General features: G+C 55.7%; 1 protein-coding gene across 1 annotated transcript; it reads left to right on the forward strand.

Annotated features, from left to right (window-relative positions):
- Positions 1-540: 540 nt before the first annotated feature.
- RORC (RAR related orphan receptor C) lies at positions 541-24,344 on the forward strand. The gene is made up of 11 exons (XM_047848009.1): positions 541-634; positions 2,849-2,878; positions 13,730-13,815; positions 14,139-14,280; positions 15,487-15,999; positions 16,223-16,344; positions 17,296-17,428; positions 17,523-17,630; positions 17,813-17,923; positions 19,758-19,867; positions 22,841-24,344. The coding sequence occupies exons 1-11, from the start codon at positions 595-597 to the stop codon at positions 23,000-23,002; spliced, it is 1,557 nt and encodes a 518-aa protein (XP_047703965.1). The 5' UTR covers positions 541-594; the 3' UTR covers positions 23,003-24,344.
- Positions 24,345-25,064: the final 720 nt, after the last annotated feature.

Raw genomic sequence — 25,064 nt, forward strand, 5'->3', positions numbered from 1 at the left:
CAGATGCAGGAGCTAAGCAGTCAGAGGCCTCAAGGAACTGAAGAACCATGGGAGGAGTCTGACCTCATCCTGGAGAAGAGTCACAGTCCGCGCTCCCCCACCCCACAGAGAAGCCACCCCTTTCCCATCTCCCCTTTGCACGTCACCTATCTTGGTTCAGATAGAAAACACACCATTCCAAAGTCACAAAGTCCTGGGTTCAAATCACAGTGCAGCCACTTATTGTTCTTGGGCAAGTCAGTAATATCTTTGAGCATCACATAGCTTATGGGTAAATCTGGAATAATGGCGGATGCTATGAGAATCATGGGTTTCTAAAGTGACTGGCAAAGGGCCTGGCACACAGTAGGTGATCAATAAATGCTGGCCTCCTTCCCTTCACTTATCCTGTTTCTCTCCAAAGCTCCAAACTCTGTTCCTCAGATCTCTCTCCTTGTCCCCTCCTGGTGCCAGGCCACTCTGCCAGCCACTCCTTTCCCCTGCCTGCTGACAGGCCAGGTGCTCCCTCCCTGCTCCCTCCTCCCTCCCCTGGGCCCTGCTCCCTGCCCTCCTGGGCAGCCGGGGCAGCAAGGACGGCACCAAGGGAGCTGCCCCATGGACAGGGCCCCACAGAGACAGCACCGAGCCTCTCAGGGTAAGAGGCCCATGGCCCTGCAGGCAGGTGGAAAGGACTTGTCAGGAGGTTCAGGAGAGAGAAAGAGAGAGAGAGAGAGAGAGAGAGAGAGAGAGGAAGACTCTGGTCAAGAAGAGAGGAGGAGGAGGAGGACAAGACAAGAGAGAAGGAGAGAGATGGATTGGCAGGGGATGCAGGCCAGTCCTGATGGAAACTGAAGGAGAAGCAGGAGGAGGGGCTGGGGACACTGCAGAGGAAGAGACTGTAGAAAGGGGGATAAGCAGGAAACACAGGGAGGGGAAAGAAAGGGAGCAGCGGGGAAGGAAGACAGGTGTGGGGTGGTGGGGGATGGGGGGAGAACAGAGTGAAGGAAGCTAGATCCAGTGAAGGGCCAGAATGTGGGCAGACCCTCCCAATGTCAGCGCCCCCTGCGATGAGGTGGGGACACTGCTTTACTCAGCTGGCAAACAGCAGCAGTGGATGGAAGGCTGGCCACCCCACCTTCTGTTCATTCACCAATGGAGGAGCCCCTCCTGCCTTTAAGGGTGACAGACAAAGGGTGGGGGGAGGAAGCAACCACACCCCGTCCGCTGCCCATGCCCACTAGCCTGGCACTTTTCTCCCCACTGGCCCAGGGGTGCGAGGTTTCATTTGTGCAGAGAACGTGGGGAACCAGGCCGGGGGCAGTGGGATGCACAGAGTCAGGCAGTCCTTGTCCCCACCCACAGTCTATAACTCAGAGACCCTCTCAGAGCAGAATGCACGGCCACCTGCTTGGTCAGCTGTGAACACCCAGGGGAGTGAGTGCCAGCAAGCTCCGGGGCCACCTGGTGGGGGAAGAACACCACCACCTTGGCAGGGAAGCACCCCCACCCCAGGAGGCCAGAGAGAGGGTGCCACGTCAGGGAGGAAGCTGGGTGGGGCCAGGCAGGATCAGTGGGAGGGGGAGGGGCCGGATGGAGTCACTCCCTCTCTGGGCAGTCCTCCCCCACCCCACCCCAGCAGAGCCCAGCCCTTCTAGTGCATTCCCCCCCACCCCCACCCCGCCCCGTGAAGGAAACCTGCCTGTGGGGAGCATCTCCTGGGCAAAGGGACAGTGTGAGGGGGATGGTGGAGAGGTGTCCGGGAATGGCCAGCAGAAAGAAAACTCCAGCAGCAGAGCAGATTCAGAGGTTAGGGAGCAAGCCTGTAGGGGGCCTAAGGCAGGGCTACAGGCTTTTCTGGTACAAAAGGCTAGCCTTGTGCTCTATGAGGAGCTGTTGTGTGGTTGTAGGAAATCAACCAACACCTGGCAGGGGAAGCCTCCTCCCAGGGTCTCCCTCGGTAGGTGTTCAATAAATGCCAAAGTGAATTACCATCGCCACCACCAGGTCGCCACAATGCTCTAGCAAAGGCTTGCTCCTCAGCAGCTGCCCCTCCAAGGTGTGTGCATCCCTGCCCACCCCACGTCAAGCCGCTGGGCACCCTACTGTCTGCTCTCTGCCCAGACCCGCCACAGGAAGAGACCCCCTCCTGTGCAGGCTGGTATGCCACAGGAGCCAGGGTTCAGAGGGCAGAGTCTGTGTTCCCAGTCTCCATCTTCTTCCTCCAAACATCCTCACGGCCTTACTCTCAACCTCCACACCTCTGGCACTCCCAGGTGCTTTCGGGCACGAAGGAGAGACCACAGAGATGTCACTCTGGCTGCAGAATATTTATTGTGCACCTCTAATGGGCCAGGCACCACAGAAGGCTCTGGGAATAGCAAGGTCAACGAGACAGACACAGTCCCTTCCTCCACAGGGTTTACCGACCAGCAGGAAAGCGTCATTTCACGGATAGTGACACAATGATAGCAGTTAGGGAACAACGCGGTGAGTGTCAGGAAATCAAATACAAGGTGCCGAGTGTCAGCATGAGGGGAGGGGAGAGGGGCATGTACAGCTTCTCCAACTGGAAACTTGAGGGATGAGGGGGAAGTTGGCTACACTGACTAGGGTGTCAGGGAAGGGCATTCTGAGAGAAGGGAGAAGGAAGAGCTTGGGGAACTCCCAGAGGCAGTGAGAAGCCCAGCACTTCTGAGGACCTGAAGGGCATAGAGGGAAGAGAGGGGTGTGTGCAGGATGGTCCCACCTTCTGCTCAGACACCAGGTTCAGGAGAAAGGAATGGGATGGGATAGGGCCAGTGATGGGGTGGTGTTCCTGGTGCCCATGGTCTTCAACTTTTGGCCCCGACCCCCTCTCTTCTCTTTCCAGAGCTGCTGGCCGCAAAGAAGACCCACAGCTGTGAGTAGAGGGTTGGGGCAGCACCTGGTGCTGGGTGTGGAGAGATGGCAGGAGCTCAGCAAGGCTCCAGAGCTGGCCCAGAGACAGAGGAGCCAGGCAGAGGTGGCACCTAGGGAAACAGGGAGATGGGGAGCCGGGGGTGGGGTGTGAAGAAACCTCAAGATCAGGGTGATGGGAGGTCAGGAGGAAGCCTGTGGAGTCAGAGGGAGCACCACAGGCTGAAGGAGAGAGGGATTAGAAGAGACCTGTGGGAGAAGAAGAGGAGGGGTGCTGGACAGAGGCACAGGAGCTGGCAGCGGGAGGGAGGGAGACAGCAGGGGGAGGCAGGGTTGGCCTTCGGGACTCAGGGAGCCTGCACCAGGCTTTGCGACAGCTGAGCCACATTTGGTGTTCATCTTGGTGGTTAACACATCCTGAGGTGTGAACAAGCCAGGCCGTGCAGAGCTGGAGAGCAGGAAAACCTTCACCTCTGTAGGAAACATGATACACAGGGACACTCTGGACCCCGAAAGACTGAGGCCACAGCATGTAGGAAGGCTAGAGCTCAGGAAGGACTTCCCAATGGACACTGGTGAGGAAGCATCCCCTCTAGGGACCTCTCAGCACATGGGATCTAACCCCTTAGTTTGTGGAGGCCACTCCCCCAGAAAATGCACCCACCCAATCTCAGTCCCAAAGCTTATATCCCATCAGGTCCAGGCGCACCCTTAACCGCCTGAGGGTACTCTGGGAAAGGCCTCCTCCAGAAGCACGGTCTGCGCATTAATGAGAACCACTCTGGTGCAAGAGAGACCACCTGCCTTTCTCCATGGCACTCCCCTGGATTGCCTACCAGTTCCTCCTGAGAGCTCACTGACCTTGCTCCGGCTGCCAAGATTGCCTAGAGCCTCCCTGTTCCAAGCAGGGACATCTCAGAGGGCAACAGCGTCCCCTCGTCCTTGAGCTGGGCGGACAGGCGCCAGGGGGCTATCCAGGATGCTGCGTCCTCCTGGGTGGGGGGTTGCTTGGCTCAGCACAATCCAGATCTGTGCCTCGCCTGCCCCTAGCCACAGGGCCCCACGGAAATGCTGAGCAGGGCCCTGGGAGGAAAGCAGGTCAAGGAGTGACGTGCTCAAGAACCGGGGGATGGGAACCAGGGACCATATGTGGGTGGGGGGGGGGGGAAGAAGGGGGACTTTCGGAGCAGCTGGAACTGGAGGAGCCTATACTCCATCCCGACCTTAACCTCTTACCACAGAAACCTTGACCAAGACCACGCCCCTTTCCCCTCTCCCAGCCCCACTGGGCCTGTGCAACCAAGCCCTCACCCCCACCCCAGAGTGTCCTATGAGAAGCCAGGGTGACAGGCCTTCCGTGCATGTGCATTCTGCTGCCCCGAGAGCCAGAGGAAGGCCAGCATGGAAAGGTACTGTGCTGAGGAGCTATTAGAGGCCCGGCAAGACCAGAGACCTCTTAGAGGATCAGAGAATCCGGAAGAGATGAGGGACTCCCCCAGGCCGAGAGCCTCAGAAAAATAGGTTCTGAACTGAGACAACCCAAGGAGGAGATCCAGGACAGTCCCAAGAAGGGAGGAGCCCAGGAGGGATTCCCAGACCAAGAGAGGGCCTAATCACTAAAGGGCCCTGAAGAGGGAACCCTCAGGCCCAGGTACCCCACAGAGCAGATCTGAGGCTGAGAGGGACCCTCAGAAGGACCCCCAGGCCAATAAACTCTAGCCTCAAGTGCCAGGAAACCTCCCAAGCTGAGACATCCTCAAGAGCTAGAGGATGGACCAGAGAAGCTCTCCCATCCCTCGGGTGGGATCTGGGGCCAAACTGCCTGAGTTTGAATACTGACCCCACCACTAACTAGCTGTGTGACCTTGGGCAAGTTACTTAACCTCTCTGTGTCTCACTTTCTTCAAAATGGGGATAATGGTGCCTACTTCATAAAGTATTTTGTGAGTATTAGATAATCCACATAAGAAATTAATAACCGTTTCTGGCACATAGTAAACATTATTATTATTTTATTACCACCACCACCATCATCATCATCATCGTCGTTGCCAACATTATCTGCATTCCAGTTGCAGTAGTTTTGGTCCTGAGGAAATAACCCTACCTGCGGATAATGGATATTTGTCTGATGATTATTACTGCTGCTATTATCTTTAGTCCCTAGCCGAGGGCATATGCCATGTCTGGAGGGAGGTCATGAGCATGGCGGGTGGGGTGGTGGGGCGGCCTCTCAGACTGCACCCCACTGGGCGGCAGTTGACAGTCCACAGGGTCTCTGGTGGCACCAGCCACTGCCCCCCCGGGGGCAGACATCCTGTGACTTACCTCTAGAAACATCCCTGTCCCTGGAGTCGCCTGGCAAAGAGGGTCAGGCTCTGGTCCTCAGCGGGAGGGGGAGTAGGAACCTGGCCCCAGGCTCCCGTGAGCTCCATTCTGGCTCCCCAGCCAGAACTACCTTGACGGGTGGAAACAGCTTTTACCGCGTGTGGCTGTCGCATGTGGTTTTGGAATTTTCCAACGCCCCCTGCAATTGGCTGCCCCGCCCCTCACACCCTGCCCCAGGCCCAGATTGGCCACATGCAGCGCCTGTCATCCTACTCGCTGCACCCCAGAGGGGGTGGGGATGGAGTGGGGGGGTTGTCACTCGGCCACCTGTGTGGTGGTGGCTTCAACCCCCCTGGCCCAGAAGAACTGGGAGGGAGCTAGGTGAGGAGCTACAGGCTGAAGCTCGGCAGAGAGGGCCTCACCCCCAACCCAGCTGCCAGCTGTGCCCCATCCCCGGACCACCCCCCACTGAGGACAGAAAGCCAAGGCAGCAAAGCCCAAGGCTCAATCATGAGAAGTAAGTGAATGGGGCCACCTGGGAGTGGGGAAGCCTAGATGCCACTGTCATCCCTGGGCCTCTGGAACAGAGAGGTGTCTTGGGAACAGCGTGAGAAAAGCTGAGGGCTCTTCCCCCCACCACAGGGTGTGTCCCAGTCAAGGCCAAGTTCTGTTGGGAGATGGGTGGAGTAGCTGTGGAGTCTCACTCCCCAGGCAATTTTCTTAGGGCAGGGTAATAGAGGGGGCTGTGGAGGACCACGTATGTCATGAGCCCTGGAAAGGGTCTGCAGGAGTGTCTGAGGTGCTCTGCCCTGCGTTTAACAAGAAAGGACTGAGCCCCAGCGAGGCCAGTGCTTCACCCCAGATCACAGGGCTGCAGCAGAGGGAGGTTGGTGACTGACAGGCACACTCTCCCACTGCAGCAACTCCCTCCATGCTGCCAACCTGCCTCAGAGTGGGTTCAAAGAGGAGTCAGAGGGGTTGCTGTGCCCTGAAGCAGCAGGACAGGGAGAGGAGAGCCAGATCGGCAGATAGAGAGGGTCAGAACCCAACATCCAGGTCTCAGCATGTGTGTGTGTGTGTGTGTGTGTGTGTCCCCAGTTTCCCTCATTCATTTGATGAGGGGGGATCAGGCAGGGGAGACAGAGCAGAAAGCCTTCAGTTTCACCCCTTCCTGGTGTGAAGCCATGGGCCAACAGCTTGTGGGCAGATGTGTACAGTCCCTGTGCCTTCTAGCAGAGCAAGCACAAGTAAATCAGACAATCCCTCTGTTCGCGTCAGGAAAGCTGGAGGGCCTCTCGGAGCACAGGGCAAACGAGGAAAAGGGAAGCCCCATGTCCCTGTGGCCTGAGGCCTGAGGCAGGCCCAGCCTCAACCTGGGGTCTTCCCACAAACCACAGAAGGGAGGCCATATTGGGTCCTGGAAAGACCCATGGGCTGAGAATCTAAAGACCAGATTCTGATGCCAGCTCTGTCACCAACTAGCCACGTAGTCTTAAACAAGTCACTGGGCTCTGGTCTCCTCATAAGCAAAATAAGAGCTAAATTTAAAAATAAAACTAACTCTGGAGAGGGTCCCAGTTCTTGAGGACCCACGACCAAGGAGAGAGCCCTGGTCCCCAAGGTGAGCATCCCCAAAGCTAGTGAAGGCATCTCAACTCTCCCAGGACATAGACAGAGAGGCCATAGAAGAGAAGGAGCTTGGGACAGAGATTCCAGTGTGGGTGTATGAGCTGGGATGGGTCAGGAGGGGCAAGGAAAAGAGCCAAAGATTTCCACAGGAAGAGGGGCCCTTTGGAGCTTCAGTTTCCTTCTAGCTTCTTCAGACTAGCAGCAAAAGTTAGCAAACCAGTCTTCCCAGAAATGGTCCCCAGTCAGTAAATCCACCCTGGGAAGCAAGGATTGGGTGTGTTTCAGAGCCTGGCAGGAGAACAGGAGTCCCTAGGACTGGAGGAGGGAGCCACTAGGCAGTTCTACATAATTTCCCCCCAACAGCTCCATCCAGGCTGGTAGATAAGAGAAGGGGGTCCCCTCCGATCTGGGGGTAGATGCCACTAGTCCTTCTCACCTGGACATCTCTGGGTATCTCATAGCCCCAGGTTACCTGGCTGCCCCCATCCCCACCCACACACACACCTAGTGAGTGCCAGCCACCTCTGTGCTCTCTGACTATAGCCAGGGAGAGTCTACACACTGGGGGCTGGGGACTATGACACACCCAGAGACTGAGGGGCAGACAAACAAGGAGCAGAAACACACCAGGAAATAGAGAGAGGTGCAGAGGCCAAACCCAAAGGACAGAGTCATGAAATACTTGGGGAAAGAATGATGCCCTGATGGAGCTGTAAGTGGAGAACTACCACCCAAACAGCACCGCGTGAAGCCCGACACAGAGCTGGAGCACAGACAATGGAAAGGCACACAGACACAGGGAGAGATGGGGAGGAAAGAGGACGGGCCGCAGAGAGGAGACGCTGAGTACTGAGTGAGTCTAGGAAGGCAGGAAGGGGGAGGCATGGATTTTATGGAGGTTCTGGAAGGGTGATAGGGGCTCCCTGCCATGGCGAGCTGCAGCTAAGCAAAGAGGAAATGTCCATTAGCCAGAAAGACTCCCAGCCAGCCAGAGGGATGGTGGCCCTAGTCATCTCTCTCTGAGGGCACGGCCAGCGTGGAGGCAATAGGCATGAGCTCCCCCCACCAACCACTGAGTGTGCATGGGGCAGTAGGGGGAAGGGGAAGGGGAGGTGTGAGGTCACATGCCAGTCTTTGCTGTGCCCTGATCTTTCCAAGTCTGTCATGATAATGAGGAGCCGTGGGCCAGAAGTAGTCCAGGTCCCCAAGGGTGCCACAGCTATTATCCTGGGAGCCCTGGACCACCTGAAGACTTTACAAAGGGCCCCCTCCTTCCCTGCATAACCCCAGAACCTTTGCCTTTTCTTCTCTTCCCATCCCTAACTGGAATCCCAAATACCCCTAGCCCAAGGTCCTAGAGGCCACGGCACTGCAGCCTGTCCCATCACACTGAAGCAGTATTGCTGCCCTCCTGGGGGCCCCCTCATCTCCCCTGCCTCTGTGCCCCTGACTCAGACAGGGAACAGGGACTTTCCTATGCTAAGAGCCCTCTAAGGAAAGCAGCTCTGGGGTCTCCTCTTGTCCTCCACGGCCAGTCCTTTCTGAGATCTAATCTCTACTCTTCCTGCTACTGCAATGCTGTCCTGGGACTCTGGGCTCAGAAAAGATGGGGATGTGTGTTCGGGGGAGGGTCGGTTACAGGGCAGGGCGTCAGCACCCCAGCCAGAGTCTCTCTGGGTTCCTGGTCTCCTGGAACAGCAGAGCCCTGTGGAAAGGACGCACAAGCCTGGCGGCAGGGAAGGCCGCTGACTGTGTCTTGGGGCTCCCACTCCTCAGAGCTTCCTCCTGGTGATTCATCCCCTCCCCCCATTCACTGGTTGTTTTCACTCAATTCTTTTGTTTCCTCTCCTTTCTCCTGTCCCAGACTGCGGGGGTGGCGGGGGCACCCAGAGGGGTTTCAGGTGGCTGGCTGTCTTTCGTGGCTTTTCAGAACCCCAGACTCTCCCTCGCCCACCTGAGTTTTAGCTTCACTACTTTCTCAGCCCTGGGATCTGGGTGTATCAGCAGAAAACCCTCGCCCTACCTTGGGAGCAGTGTTCAGCAGATAGAAGTGCTTCTCTCCTGGCCCCCGCCACCCCTCCCCCTCCCGCTCCCCTGTAGGGGCACACACCAAAGTGGTTTCCAGCTTTGCAGAAGCTGCGGGAAGGAGAGCTGAGGAAGGAGGGAGGCTGGTGACAGGCTAGAGTACACTGGGACCCCTGGCCAGAGCTGTGGTCTCCATGGGGGTGGGGGTGGGGGAGCTAAGCTAAGAAAAGAGGTGCATTCCTCTTTCCTGTCCACTCATTCATCCCTGCAGAGGCCTACTACGTTGTATGAAAGCCAGCCCACACCCCCAGAGGAGCTCTGTTGGGTCAGACGAGCTGGCCTTGGACACCTTGGCCCCAAGACATGAATACAGGCAGGAGGAGGTGGCACGGCAGATGAAAAGCAGGGAACGAGGGGACCATGTCCCTGGGCATCCTTACATCAGGCATGAGTCCCGGCTTTAGTTCCCCGGGGGTCCTCTCTGAATTCTGTTCCCAGCCCACCTTTCCCCTGTGGCCAGTAACCTTGTCTCGTATCCCATTTGCTTGGTTCACTTGGGCATCTCATCCTTACAGGGTGTATAGCTTAATGGTTGGGGACATGGGTTACAGAATTACAGAGACCTGGGTTCAAATGTCAGATCGGCCACTTTAGGCCGTGTGACCTTAGTCAAGCCACTTACTCCCTCCTCGACTGTTTTCTCATCTGTAAAATGGGGACAGTACAAGCAATGCCTGGTCCCTAGGGTTGTTGTAATCATTAATGAAACACATATGCGAAGCCTGGCACCAAGTAAAATTCAGCCACGGCTTATGTCTATCATTATCATCGCCCTTGAACCCCTGTCGGCTGGAGAAAAGGGGAGAGAAAGAGAAGGAAGGCCCATCTGGAGACTGACAAAGCACCAAGAGAAGATAAGGACCCCAGGGCACCTCTGGCTGCATCCATTCTCCCAGGGTTGGCAGGGCGGCAGAGGGGGGGGGAGTGGTTCTGGGGTTTGAGGGGAGAGATCCCCCTGGGCTAGAGCCCCTCCTTCGCTCCTACCACTTCCTCTCTGTGGCATAGGGCACCTGGACAAGGCCCAGAGCTGGCTTCCTAAGAGCCAGGCTCTGGATGCATTCAGAGAGCGCTATCAATGAATCTCACAGCTGTGGGAAGGGTGAGACTAGAGGGGTTGGAGGGAGGGAAAGACCACCTCCTCACTACCGGATTTCCCCCACATCAGAGGTGCACACAGCAAGCTCCCTGGGGATGCTTCAGTCTCTGAAGCAATCGAGAAGGGGTTCATTTTCTTTTCCCAGTGTCCTATCAGAATGCAGCTTTAGAGGCCTCACAGGCTGAGGAGAAGAAATGAAAATGAGCTGGGGGAAAGACGGCCAACCCCACCCTTGTCCCCCAGGGAGGAGCAGCCCTGCACAAAAGCTTCACGAGGGACTCAATTCTTGCTACTCAAAAGTACGGACTGAGGACCAGCAAGCTTGGGCACCAAGCAGAGCTTGTCCATATGCAGGATCTGGGCCCTCAGACCTGAGCAGGGACCTGCTCACAAAATTTTCACAAGATCCCTTGATGGGGGGCTAGAGCCATGTAATCACTAGCTGATTTCAGGAGCGTTTGTAGGTGGACACCTCTCTCTCCTGGGAGTGTGAGGGTTTCCTTTGATGGGCCCTGGGAGAGAGCAGCAGTGAGGTGCAAAGATCTTCCTGAAGCAGCGGGGGCCACAGGGGCTGGCCTAGACAGTCCTGACCTTTGCTTGGTTCAAGTTCCTGGCACCATCAGGCCCTTAGACGCTAAGTTCCTGGCAGGCCAGGCTCCAGGGCAACCGTTTGAGTAATCCCGTGATTACTCAGCTCCCCCTCCCCAACCTGGGTTCCCATCACCTGCTGCTGCAGGCAAGGGCTCGGGGGTAGGTTGTGAAGGTGAGGGGTGCGGGGTGCTTTCAGCTCCTGTTCACCTCACTGCCACCTCTGCCGGTTCTTCCCGTTCTCTCCCCGCTCTCTCCACTCCCCGCCTCCACAAGTCCCCCTCGCGCGTGCAACGGGACTTTCTCTTTGAGGTTTCAAGCAGATGGCATTGAAAGGGGTACAGGTGGCAGGGGAAGGAGGGAGCAGGGAGAGCAGGGGCCTGGTGGTGCAGACAGGGCCAGGGGCAGGGCACTGGGGCCAGAATATCGGTGTGGGTCTTTCTGTGTTTCTGCACCTGCATCTCCAGCTCAGGTTCTAAGTCTCTGTTGTCTGCTAGTCCTGAACCTCTTGGTCTCTCTAGCTCAGAAGCTACAAGAGTCTGAGCCTCCCAGCTCGGAACTTCTGACTCTGTGTTCCTTCTCACTGTGTACCTCTGTCTTGGGACTGTGGTTGGGGAGCCCTGAGGAGTGGCTGGCCTGGTGGCTGGGGTCTAAACTCCAGCATCCCCCTCAAGAATAGGTAGGTATTTGTGAAGGGGGTCCATGGCTGGCCACATCAGCCTATGAGAAGAATAAGGTCTTGGTTATAGTGCCGCGAGGCTCCTGGGGCAAGGACCAGCAGTGGGTCAGGCATAGGGCAGGGAGATGTGTCTGGGTCACCTGTGTGGTTGGTGCACACACGCACACGGATGTGGCTCTTGGAGAAGGGAAGAGGCAGGGAGGCCTGTGGTTGACTGCTGGGCTGGAGTCCGAGTTCCCACTGTGGCTTGGCCTAATCTCCCTGCCGCTTACTTTTTTGGGTGACCCAAGGTGGTTTCTCCCCTCTCTGGGCTGAGGGCCACTACAGAGGGAGACCCACACTGTTGAAGGGGAAGGTGTTGATGCAAGCACAGACTCCATGGGGCACGGGTGTTTCCATCAGGCCTCAAATGCCCACTGGCCTTCTTCACCTTTGGCCCTGCTCTGTAGTAACAGCATACGTAGAGTTTTGCCTCTTACACAGCGCTTCCCACAGGTCATGTCATTGCGCCTGTGAAACTACCTACAATCCCCCCATGGACAAACAGTGTTATTTGTACCCCGGCCTCACTGGCAAGGGAACTGAGGCCTAGAGAATCTAAGTGACTTGATATGCAGTATCTCCATGTTTTCTGTCCCTTTTCCAGCTACCAATCCCCTGTCTTGTTCTCTCTTCCCCTCCATGCATTCCAATCTACTCCTAATTTACTGGAAAGAATCCGAAAGGCTCACTTTCCGTCACCGCTTCCCCCCCCCCCCCCCCGCCGCAGGTGATCACAGCCTCCTGCGTGGGGTTTGGGCAGTCGGATGGGGGCTGGGGTGGAGAAGAGAACGGACTTCTCACAGAGGGGTTTCAGATACTCATGGGCCCAGTCCCCCATGAGGAGGTGGCTGCTTACTCTGACTCAGCTCAAAGCTGGCTTGAGGGTCGGTGGTGTAAAGGCGCCCACTTCACATTGGGAGGCCCTACGCATATGTGTGACCAGGGCCCAGGCCAGAGCCAGAGGTAAGCTCATTGGAATATAGGTTTGCCCTATAGACAAGCTGCTGCTTCCACTGACCCTCAGAGTAGGACACGGATGGGGGACACGTCACCAATGAGCAGGGGCTGCAGTCCTAGACCACTTTTCTGGTCTGCTCCACCTCAGCCTCCCTGCTCAAAGGGGAGGCAGTAGGACACCGAAGGCACACAAGAGACCCCTGTCCCTTGGGAGGGACGGAGTCCCCCTGACATAGTGGGAATCCCAACTCCTCTTCAACGACGAGCTGGGAGAAGGCCAACTGCTGGTCCCTGAAATTCAGGAGAGAGCTGTGGGCATTGACGGGGCCAGGGCAAAGGAGAGAAGAATCTGGAGCCAGGTATAGGTCAGGGGCCCTGTGGCCCAGAGAACAAACACTAACATGCCAACGTGCAGGTGAGACTGCTGGCTCAAGCAGACATGCCCACTGGCTCACAATTATGTGTACCTTCCATGTGTACACACACCCTCAAACATGCCCACTGGTGTGTGTACCCCAAAAGCCATGTACACAGAACAGCATAATGGAAAGCAGGGGAGCTAGGATGTAGACCCGGCCCTGGGGCAAACTTACCTCATCTGGTCTATTCCCTCACCTGTAAAGGAAAGGAAAAAGTTTAAATGAGATGGTCCCTAGTCCCAGCCAAAGTTAGCATTCATGATGCGTGGGCATACCATGGGACCCAGAGGCACACGTAAACATCCATGGGACCCTCGTGCACATGTAAACATCCACACTCTCATGTACTGATACACACAGAGCTGCCCACTCTCTGCTCCAGGGCCAGGGGCCTCAGCACCCTGTTTGATTCTCTCCCTGGGTCCCCAGCATCTGACAGACCCGGCTTGTTGAACCCTCTCCTGGGCTCTAACTAACTCACTTCTCCATACCCCCTGGGCCCTACTCTGTGGACCCTGTCTGCTTGGCCCCGGGGCCTCTGCTCAACCCACCCCCGAGCCTTCACTGCCTTGCCAAGGATGGCTGGCATCTGTACCTGGCCCCCAGTGCCTCCCGGCTGGTTCACCACATCTCCCCCCTCCCCGCCCCCACGCTTCACACTCTTCCCATGGAAGCAGAGCCCTGGTAGGGGAGGGGGGCCTAGAGGAAGCCCCCTGCGCGGGAAGCAGGTGTTGTAAAGCAGCGAGGACTCTTAGGTCCCCAGGCGGGAGGGAGGCAACTGGAGCTTTTCCACTTGAAGGGCTGAACAGGTGGCCTCTCGGCAGCTGCATTCTTGCCCCCTTGGGGCTGCAACAGCCCCCGGCTGCCCCACCAAACCAAACATGGCCCCCCTAGGCCTGTTGTGGAGCAGTGTTTGGCACTTTTTCCCTTCCTTCCATCTTGCAAGAGGGGAACAAGCTGGAGCGGGGTGAGTGAGGGGGCAGGAGGCAGATAAGGGTCCTGGGCTGACCTCCCGTTCTTTCTTTCTTCCAGCACAAATTGAAGTGATTCCTTGCAAAATCTGTGGGGACAGGTCGTCTGGGATCCACTACGGGGTTATCACCTGTGAGGGGTGCAAGGTGAGCACGTGCGCGCGTACAGTCTCTTCCGAGGTGAGGAGAAGGGGTTCTGTGGCCTTTATTCCGGGATGGTCTACTGAAGCAGCTAGGGAGCTGCTTGGGAGGTGCCTTACCTGGGAGGCCCTGTGCACAGGAGGGCCTTGTCCTGAGCTGGGAACATGATGGCAGGGCAAACTGTCATCATGCTAAGACATGGAGGAGAGAAAACTGATGGGGGGTCGAATCTGGGAAAGCTGGGGCCAGAGCTGGGGCTGGAAGCACTGGGGACTGAGCTGGGCCTGGCCAGGAGAGACAGCCAAGGTCTCCTCGCCTGCCTTTCCCAGGGTTTCTTCCGCCGGAGCCAGCAGTGTAACGTGGTCTACTCCTGCACCCGCCAGCAGAACTGCCCCATCGACCGTACCAGCCGAAACCGGTGCCAGCACTGCCGGCTGCAGAAATGCCTGGCACTGGGCATGTCCCGAGATGGTGAGGCCAAGCAGGGAGCCCCCTGGGGTTTCCCTGGAGTCTCCAAAGAGGCAGCCTGGCCTGCTGTGCTAGGCAGAGGTTACCCTGTAGAAACGTCCTTCTGTGGGGCATGGGCTGGCCATGCACAACGGGGGTGCCCGGTGGGGTAGGCCCACCACCCTCACCAAAGGACTTTGCCATCCCCAGTTTTAGGGTCTGCTAGAACAGTCCTCCATTCCCCAACATCCCCGACTCCTCCCTTTCCTCTTTCTGTGATGGATTCTCCTCAGTTCCCTCACCTGTGGCCCAGATACCATCCAGCTTCCACATCCTCCCTGCTGCCCTGCTGCCCCATGGTTCCAGTACTAGCTCATCTCCCTTCCTGGTCTGCCAGCCCCATGATAGGACACAGGATGGTGGCTAGGAAGGGAGCCAGAGTGGGCCTGAGAACAACCCAGAAGTCATGAGCGTGGGGAGGGCTGCTGTCCCTGGCGCTTTCTCGTGTCCTCGCCTCCGCCTCAGCACAGCCCCCCATCACCACCCAGAGGGAGCCCAGGGAGGGGCTGGGGGAGGCATGAGGTGATGAGGAGCCAGAAAGAGTCCGTCAGCACTTTTCAGCGCCCAAAATAACAAAGTGAAAGGAAACACGCTGGGGTGCAAAGGGGCAGGCGGGGCGAGGGGCTGTGCCCCCACACCTGGGAGGGGTGTGGGGGGGGGGAGTGAAAAGGCAGGAAAGAGAGAGCAGAAGAGGATGTTCAGAAACAAGCCGCGGAGCCTGGGTTGGGCTGTGGTGAGTATCTAGGTCACCAGGGAGCCTGCAGGCCTGACCACAGGGAGACCTGTGTTTTCAGCTCTCCTCTTCCTCCGACCCTCCTAGACAGGCGAGGTGACCCCAATACAGCTCGAGGCCCCTGACGTGACCACCCCCAGCCCCAGCATCAGGAGGCCAGAGTCCTCAGTCCAGATTCATGCCATTAGCAGAAGCCAGTTTCCAGCCGGGAGAGTTTGCCTGGGAGACCAAAACGCCTGGGCTGGACCGGCCCTGCAGCAAACACCTAAGAGGTGGCAGAGGTCTCAAGCAACAGTGGGGGCCCCTGAGGAAGCTGTGCTCGGTGCTAGCTATTCAGGGGACAGCAAGTGAATTTGTAATGATCAAAATGCATGTTGGTGCCGCCCAGCACCCAAGTCCTCCTGCCTTGAACACTCTTGGTCCCCGACCTCTTTCAGCTGTCAAGTTTGGCCGCATGTCCAAGAAGCAGAGGGACAGCCTGCATGCCGAGGTGCAGAAACAACTACAGCGGCAGCAACAGCAGCAGCGGGGACAAGTGGCCAAGACCCTGCCAGCGGGGGGCCAGGGAGCAGATGCCCTTGCATGCCCTGTGGGACTCCCAGATGGGCAGCTGCCCCTGGGCTCTTCGCCTGACCTGCCTGAGGCCTCGGCCTGTCCCCCCGGCCTCCTGAGAGCCCCAGGCTCTGGGCCCTCCTGCCCCAGCAGCCTGGCCAAGGCGGGGCCCAACGGGGCCTCATACCACCTGGGACACAGCCCCGAGCGGGGCAAGGCCGAGGCCAGAGACGGCTTCTATGGCACAGGCAGCCAGCTGCCCCCTGACACATGTGGGCTTCATTTCGAGGACCCCAGGCATCCTGGGCTTGAGGAACCAGGACAGGGCCCGGATAGCTACTGCAGCCCCAGCTTCCACAGCACCCCAGAGGTGCCCTATGCCTCCCTGACAGAGACTGGTGAGCAGCTGGGAGGTGGAGAGGGCAGGGACCATGAGGGAGGGGCTTCCAAGAGAGGGGCCCGAGCCAGCACTCCATGTACACCGAACCTGAGCCCAAGGGAGCCGAGGGGTCGAAGGGGGAGGGAGGCAGAGCAGGGGTAGGCCAGGCCAGGAGTGCCCTTTGTGTGGGTAGGGTGGCAGCTGGCTGACACGGAGCCTGTGCCTTCCTCCTCTGGCCCCAGAGCACCTGGTGCAGAACGTTTGTAAGTCCTACCGAGAGACATGTCAGCTGCGACTGGAGGACCTGCTACGACAGCGCCCTAACATCTTCTCCAGGGAGGAGGTGGCTGGCTACCAGAGGAAGGTGAGGCCAGGAGAGCCCGTGGGAAGGGGGTACATCCCGCCTCCACTGGGGAAGTGCAGAGATGGCCACCTGCACAGGCGAGCGGGCTGGAGCAACGCACAAGGGTGTCCCCGCTTTGAAACATGGGGTGTGCGTGTGTGTGTGTGTGTGTGCGTGTGTGCATGTGTCTAGCCAATGGATGAGAGCTCTTCCTTGGCCCCTGCTGGTTAACATTTTGCCTGCCCTTCATCCTACCGCCTCCAGCACCCACACCTTGGCGTACAGACCTCGGCATACTCTCCTTCCTCGTCCTCTGATGGTAACAGTAGTCAGAACCCTGATGTTACGCACCCCTTCTCTGCCGGGCGCTGTGCTGGACGCTTCACATAAATTATCTTCCATTCTTACGACAGCCACCTGGGAGCTTGGCATTTATTTCGGTTCTTAGCAGACCAGGAAACTGGGCTCAGAGAGGTTCACAGACTTTTCCTGGGCCACAAAGTCGTGGAGCCAAAGGCATGTTCAGATCCACTGGGCTCCAAAGTTTACACTCTTGCATCACACTCTCACAATACAACCTGTTCTAAAAATACTTGTTTGGCATTCAGCCTTCACTTCTCCAGGTTATCAAGACCTTTGGGTGTGTCTTTTTGGGAGAGGGGTCAGTGTGTCCTTCTCACCCCTACAAAATGCAAACTCTTTGAGGGCAAAGCTGCATCTCAGATGGGTTTTGTTTCCCCATGGACAGCTAGCCGGGTGCCAGCTGCTGGTGGGGGCTCAGTGAGTGCAACCACATGACAGGCATTGACCCCAAGTGTGCATCTGGGCTGAGAATAGGCTAAAAATGCCAGAGCAGACAGTGTGGAAGTTCTGAACCTCACTCCTGATGTTTATCAGTCCGGGCTCCTGGGGGCTTGGGAGGGTGACAGGGTCATAAACCGGGCTACAGCGGGACCTCCTCCTTCCTTGCAGTCAATGTGGGAGATGTGGGAACGCTGTGCCCACCGCCTCACTGAGGCCATTCAGTACGTGGTGGAGTTCGCTAAGAGGCTCTCAGGCTTTATGGAGCTCTGCCAGAATGACCAGATTGTGCTTCTCAAAGCAGGTGCCCAGGGAGGGTGGACAGGCCTGGGGGGAGGGGGACAGAGCTGGCTTCCTGCTTTGCCTGACTCCTGCCTGCATGTCCCTGCCCTCTCCAGGAGCAATGGAAGTGGTCCTGGTCAGGATGTGCCGGGCCTACAACGCTGACAACCACACAGTCTTTTTCGAAGGCAAATACGGAGGCACAGAGCTGTTCCGAGCCTTGGGTGAGGGGCAGGGGGAAATGGAGAGGGAGGGGTGGGATGGCAAGCCCCCTAGAGCTTCAAGAATCAGGGTATCCTCTTTTCAGGTCAGATCACCCCCTCTGCTCCAAACATCAAGAGGGTGGGTGTCCCCGGGCACCGTGGCCTCGTTCACCCGGCAAATCCTTTGGTTTTCCATCCCTTAGGCTGTGGGGAGCTCATCAGCTCCATCTTTGACTTCTCCCACTCCCTGAGCACATTGCGCTTTTCTGAGGATGAGATTGCTCTCTACACAGCCCTCGTGCTCATCAACGCCAGTGAGTGTTGCTGGGCCTGCCTAAGGGACATTCGGGTGGCAGGGGGGGCAAGGGATAGTGAAGGGTCTGGACCTTCAAATGTGCTTAAGTCTGGAAAACTGCTTTAAAGAGCAGAATGAAGGGTCAGAGGAGCCTGAGAAGGGGAAACGGCTCCCAAGGTGGAGTTGGGACAAGTGGGGGGCCAGGGAGCCGTGGGGATGAAAGGAAGTGAGCCACATCCCAGAGAGAAATTAGCTGGCCTGTGAGCTCACGCCAGAGTGTCCAGTGTGACCATGACCACACACTGTGACCACCCGGAAGCTCTAAAAGTGATTCTTCTCCAGGCTCCACTCCCAGAGACTCTAAGGTCATTGATCTGGGGTGCAGCCTGGAGCACCAGGATTTTTAACAGCCTCCCACAGGTGATTGTCGTGTGCCACCAAATCTGAGAATCACTGCTCTGCGTGAGCTAATTTTAAAACTTTTTTTTATGTTTATTCATTTTTAAAAGACAGAGAGAGACAGAGCACCAGTAGGGGTGGGGCGGAGAGAGAGGGGGACACAGAATCTGAAGCAGGCTCCGGGTTCTGAGCTGTCAGCATGGAGCCCGACGCAGGGGCTTGAACTCACGAACCGGAAGATCATGACCTGAGCCGAAGTCGGATGTTCAACCAACTGAGCCACCCAGGCACCCCATGCGTGAGCTAATTTTAAGACTGTGTGCCGTCACAATGGAACTCTGGGCACCCTCTCCACTGGAATGGAGTGGGCTGGGCTGAGCCAGGGAATGCTAAGTATTTGGAGAACCTGGGCTAATGAGCTGAGCTACTAACCTGAGTTTGCAGATGAAGACGATCTGTTGTCTGGCTCTGCCAATGAGCAGAGACCTGATCATTTGAACTAGAAATAAAGACTTAAAAGATGACTTCTGGTGGGGTGCCTGGGTGGCTCAGTGGGTTAAGCGTTTGACTTTGACTCAGGTCATGATCTCGCAGTCTGTGAGTTCGAGCCCCACATTGGGCTCTTTGCTGACAGCCCAGAGCCTCCTTCCGATTCTGTGTCTTCCTCTCTCTCTGCCCCTCCCCAAGTCACGCTCTGTCTCTCTCAACAATAAATTAACATTTAGAAAAAAAAAAAGATGACTTCTGGCTATCTGATGGAGCCAGGGCAAAAGGTGCTTTGTCTATTGAAGTTAGCCACCAATTGATGCAGAGGCCTTGATGCTGGCCTAGGAGGCTTCACCAAGGCAATCTCCCATCTGGTCTCAGCCTTGGCCAGGGGACAGGGCTCTCTTCCATTTCATCCCCCCATAGTGGAATCCCAGCATCGAAGGGGCCATGTGAAATATCAGGGTATCAGGGAGAAGGCAGCTTGGGCATCAGGATATTGGGTGTTCTTATCCGCCTTATCTCTCCCCAGTTTGCCTTATAGACAGCTAGCCCAGCCCCAGGCCCTAGAGCTCTTCTTTAAAAAAAAAAAAATTTTTTTTTTTTAAGATTTATTCATTTTTCAGAGACAGAAAGTGAGCGGGGAAGGGGCAGAGAGAGAGAGGGAGACACAGAATGTGAAGCGGGCTCCAGGCTCTGAGCTGTCAGCACACAGCCCGATGTGGAGCTTGAACTCATGAACTGTGAGATCATGACTTGAGCCGAGCCTGACACTTAACTGACTGAGCCACCCAGGCGCCACCCCCCACCCCCTAGAGCTTTTCATTATCAAGCCAGGACACATGCGCATGTGCACACGCACTGGAGGCCGTGCTCCAGCACAGATACCCAACACGACACACCCTGTTGGGGGAATTTGACGTCCATGTTCTTTCTTCTTCTCGCCATGGTGCTGCGCCCTCCTTCAGACCGGCCAGGGCTCCAAGAGAAGAGGAAAGTAGAGCAGCTGCAGCACAACCTGGAGCTGGCTTTCCATCACCATCTCTACAAGACCCACCGCCAAGGTATCCTGGCCAAGGTAGGAGCAGTCCCCAAGGTGGAGGAGGTCAGGCCTGGCATGAGATCTGGGACCCCGGGGCTCCGTGGGGACAGAGTGCCATATGGTGTTAGAGAGCTTGCAGCAGCAGCACGGAAACCAAGGGGACAAGCAATCGCTGCCATTTGCGTACAGATGGAACATGAGAGAGCCTGGAATTGGGGGGGGGGGCCTCCAGGAATCAGTTCAGTTTAATATAGCCATCGCTTACCCAGTATCTGTTTGTGCAAGGCACCATGGAATGGAAAGCTACAGAGAAGCGATCCTTGCCCCCACTGAGGGTTCGTAGTGCGGTAGGAAGAGGCTCGTACTGGTACTCTGGTACAGAGTAGCATATGGTACGTGATAACGATAGTAGTACGATTAACAAGGTGCTGTCACAGACATGCTATCATCCTCAGGGCAACTCAGTAATAGGACAGGTATTCAAATACCCCTTTAGCGGTGAGGAGACTTAAGCAACTTGCCGACGTTTGCATGATTGGCGAGTAATAAATACAAGATTGAATCCCAGTGCTCTCCCACTGTGTCCCCGCGCCCCTGATGAGTTCCTTCGGTAAGAGATATTGGGGAAATGTTATGAGCATAGAATAGGGATTAAAAATAATCTGGGGTAAAAAGAGTGGGTCATCAATGCTTCCTAGGGAAGGTGGCATTTAAGGTAGGCCATGAAGTATGACAGATTTTAACAGACATTCGTGGTGGTAGGACAGGCATGCCAGGCTATGGAAACAATATCAGCAAAAATAAGGAGGCAAAATAGTACATATATGGGGAATAGCTCATAGTACATTTTGACTGAAGCATAAGATTGGGACCTGGCACTGACTGATGAGGGCAGGGAAGTAGCAGAAGACAAGAAGAAGCTGGAAATCAGGTCAGGTAGCAAATCAGAGAGGACTTTGAGTGCCATATTAAGGAGTGAAGGCTTTATTTCCAGGCAATGGAGAGCCATGAGGGCTGGAGGAATGATATCATCAGGGCTATTATTTAGGCAATTTAATTTGGAACCAGTGTAAAAGAACCTTTTATGTAATCATTCAAGCAATGGACCCTTGCTATGTGCCAGGCACAGTGAGTGCTAGGTGCCAAGGATACAGAAATGACTTACACAACGGTCTAGGCCCTAAAGAACTTCAAGTCCAGTTGGACGGGCTGGAAGGAGAGACTGACTGGACCCTGGGCGGGGGGGGCAGCTGGAAAGCAGGTCTGACTCCACCTTCAGAATCACCCCCTCCACCATCACCCCCCACCTCCCCCAGCTATCAGTTCTCACTTGGCCTGTTACAGTGGCCCCTGCTCCTCCCTCCTCTGCCCTGCAGTAGCCACACAGCATAAGTCTCAGCCCTCCTGTAGCCACCCATCCTGCTGAGACTCACCTGTAGGGTCTGTCATGGCTGACTGGCCTCACGTACAATATGACCCTGAATTTTTCTCACCTCCTCTCCTCTCCCTGCCCTCTCAGTCGCCTCCCGGCTATTCCTTCAACACATCACACACAGTTGCACCTCAGGCTTTTTGTATCTGCTGTTCCTGCTGCCTAGAAGGTTCCTCCCCTAGTTTTCCAAATGGCTTGCCCCATCCCTCCATTCTGGAGAGGTTTTCTGATGCAAAAAGCCCTCCACCCCACCTTGCATTACTGCTCTTTAAGAAATTTTCAGGCATATTATATTTTCTGGCTCCCTCACTAGAATATGCATTTAATAAAGCCAGATATTTTATTCTACCTTATTTTATCCATTGATCTATCCCCACACCCCATCACAGTGCCTAGCTGAGGAGGTTCTCAACAAACATTTATTGAATGGAAGGATGGATGGATGGATGGATGGATGGAAGGAAGGAAGGATGGAAGGAAGGAAGGAAGGAAGGAAGGAAGGAAGGAAGGAAGGAAGGATGGAAGGAGGGATGGATGGAAGGTTGGATGGAAGGAAGGAAGGAAGGAAGGAAGGAAGGAAGGAAGGATGGAAGGATGGATGGATGGAGGTACTGTGACAGTCCAGGCAAACTCAAAGTAAAGCAGTAGAAATGAAAAAAGAATGAATCTAAAAGATATCAAGGGATCCATGTTGCCTGGTCCTCTCTGACTGCCCCTTTCCTAGGAAACTAAGATGGTGGTGGGAGAGGAGGTGGTAGCTGGAGAGCAGTCTTTTCAAGACTACTTTGGTTATACAGGAAGCTGCAGAAGATGAATGGTTTTCTTGGCCTTTCTTCAATAAGGTCTCCCTACCTCTGTCTCCTCCTGGGTCTCTAGGCCTTTTTTATTTCCCTCCAACTGAGTATTGGTAGCGTTGGGTACCTGCTTCGAAACTAGTTCAAATAGTTACTGAGCAACTGTCATGTGCCAAGCACTATGATAGGAACAAAAGGTACAGAGAGAGAGGGAGACAGGGAGAGAACCTACCTAAGGAGATTAGACCCAGGGTGGAAAGGCAGACAAATGAGACCGTTTTCCTACAATCAGGTTTAAGTGCTACTACACAGAGAGAAGCCCAAAGGAAATGCCCTTAATCCAGGGAGGGGTAGTCAGGGAAATATTCCCAGAGGCGGTGACACTTGAAAGTGAGGAAGAATTAGCCAAGCAAAGAACTGGAAAGGCATTCCACGTGAGAACAGCATCAATGAAGGCCAGTGATAGTACATAACAGAGTCGCAGGATCCAACCATCCTAAGAGCAGAAAGTGGGAGTTGGAGCATTTACCAGGTGAGTAGCGGGAATGTGATTGGGGGTTCACTCAGAAAACACACACCTGTCCTGCAGCAGCCCTCGCTTGCCTCTGGCTTCCTGAACACATACTTCCCCTGTGATGGGATCGAGTCTGGCCACCCCTCCGATGCCAAGTGCAGAGGGGAAAGCAAGGAGGGTTGCCCTAGCCCGGGAGGGCCGAGAGGACATCTTGGCTCTGGGGAGGAGGCTGGCGTACTGACCCTCCCCCCCTGTTAACCCATGTCCAGCTGCCACCCAAGGGGAAGCTTCGGAGCCTGTGTAGCCAGCACGTGGAAAAGCTGCAAACCTTCCAGCATCTGCACCCCATCGTGGTCCAGGCTGCTTTCCCTCCACTCTACAAGGAACTCTTCAGCACTGAAATTGAGTCACCTGAGGGGCTGTCCGAGTGACCCAGAGGAGGGACTGCTTTTCCCTTCTCTGGAGCCCGCTGGCCCTCGCCCCAGCCCTCCTCCTACCCTCACCTTTTTCTTTCCTGTGCTCTGAGAGGGTGGACCCTGCCTGTTCTTTGGGGGTGAGCGATTGCTCAGACTGGCTTTCTGCCCACAGACATGCCCAGCGGTGGGCCAAGAGCCAGAGAGGGTAGGGATGAAGGAACACCGTCTCCAGCCTCAGCTTGGTCGCGTCTCCTTCACCATGACTCTTCACCCCCAGCTTCTGAGAGGCCCAGGGTGGCACATAGGGACCTCTAGGAGGACCACAGGGTCCTCAGGACACCAGGGGGATCCAGGACACCCTGGATGAATGGAACTCAACTCTGAGCTCAGAAGCTAAGAACAGGACTTTAAAATACCTCATTGCATTTCCCTGTGGGCTTTGGCTGGGGAGGTATGTCAAGCTCAGAGACTGGCAGCTGGAGCCCAGAAGGACCTGTATATAACACGAACACAGATCTTTAGATTTTCTGCCTTCCCTCCTCCTCTCAGCTCAGCAAGGAAGTGGTTGGGCACGCTTCCCTTTACCCAGGGTCTAAAAAAAAACTGGATATGTGAAGGGTAAGGATGAGATGGGGGTAAGGGGCTGGGATAATCTTTTACGGGATTTTATGGGATTTTTAGGGATAAGGTACAATGGAGGCCAAGAGCATCATAGATTGAGTTAGAACTCAAACCTCTTATGTGCACTTTAGAAATAGACTTTAGGGGTCAACACAAACCTGATGAGAGACACACACCCATGCACAGGTGAAACACATACTCACAAACTCAACCTGCAATTATGCACCTCTACAGTACATTTAATCTGACACAGTCCCTGTCTTCCTTGAGGTCACAGCTCAGAGGTGCATAGTGGCCTCAGGAAAAGAGTCCCAACCCTGAGGGACCCCAGAACATTTTCATGGTGCTCCAGTCCACCAACCTTACACCTGGGGTGGCCTAAATGCCATCCCAGCCCCAGATGTCTTCTAGCACAAGAAATCCCAGGAGAAGAAGAGATGGCTGGACACTGGTCAGTCAGATGGTCCCAGACAGATGTTGGAGGAGCCCTGCTGTCATCATGGAGAAAGGAAACAGACACAATTTCATCACTTTGTGATGGGGCACTACTGACTCTAGCAGGGAGGAGACCAGGGAACAGGGCAGACACCTTCCTCTCAGGCTGCCCCAAAACTTCTCTTGCTTGGCTTTACAAATCGCTATGAGCCATCCTCTGAGGGATAAACAGCAGGTGATGCGGGGGAGGGGGTTGTATTGCTCTCAGGGGAGGGTTTAATAGGCTAGACATAAATCCTAACTTGTGCTATTCTTTATAAAATGATTTTAAAGGCCAGGGGCATGTGTGGTGGGGGCCGGGAGGGGGGAGGGTCTTAAATCAGACCACCGACCAGCTGCTCTCTCCTGTCTCATTCCTGTGTGGAGACCCAGGTTTTCAGCCCAGCAACCCATGAGCATCAAAAGGATCGCAGCCCCCACTCTGAGCAGCCCCCAGGGAGGCTTGGGAGTTGCTCCTCAGAAACCCCCACAGGAGTCTCAAACTAAGCTCCACAGCAGATGTTCTGGATGGAGAACTTTCCCCACAAAATGATACCCATGGGGGGCATTTAGATTGAAAGGCCGCATCTGGGAGAGGAAGGTGCTTGTCCCTGAGCTCCCCAGAGGGGAGTCAGCATGTCCACCAGAGACCCTTTCAGAGCTGCTGGCTGCCTCCACTTCCTGACCCTTCCTAGACCCCAAAGTCTCCGTCTGCGCTCCCTCCCCTTCTCCATCCTGTAGTGGCTCTTGCTGCAGCCCTCCCTGGTTGCTTTATTTATTTATTTTGCACCAACAGGGTTGCTGCAGACTCATTCTCGCCTGGTTTAAAAAGAGAGAGAGGAAAAAAAAAAAAAAAAAAGGAGAAATGCTTTCTGGCTCTTTTCTCTACCTCGGTCTTGGCAGCAGCGGCCACAGCAGCAACAGCAGCCCCAGCGGGCAGGCGGGCGGGAGGGCGGCAGGGCAGCGGGCAGTGAGGGGAGTG

This window comes from Prionailurus viverrinus, unplaced genomic scaffold, assembly GCF_022837055.1.
Source record: "Prionailurus viverrinus isolate Anna unplaced genomic scaffold, UM_Priviv_1.0 scaffold_50, whole genome shotgun sequence".
NCBI lineage: Eukaryota > Metazoa > Chordata > Mammalia > Carnivora > Felidae > Prionailurus > Prionailurus viverrinus.

Coding starts and splice junctions, on each gene's coding strand:
- RORC (XM_047848009.1), top strand. CDS start 595: ATGGACAGGGCCCCACAGAGACAGCACCGAGCCTCTCAGG. Junction 635..2,848: donor ACAGCACCGAGCCTCTCAGG/GTAAGAGGCCCA, acceptor TTCTCTTTCCAG/AGCTGCTGGCCGCAAAGAAG. Junction 17,924..19,757: donor CCTCGTGCTCATCAACGCCA/GTGAGTGTTGCT, acceptor GCCCTCCTTCAG/ACCGGCCAGGGCTCCAAGAG.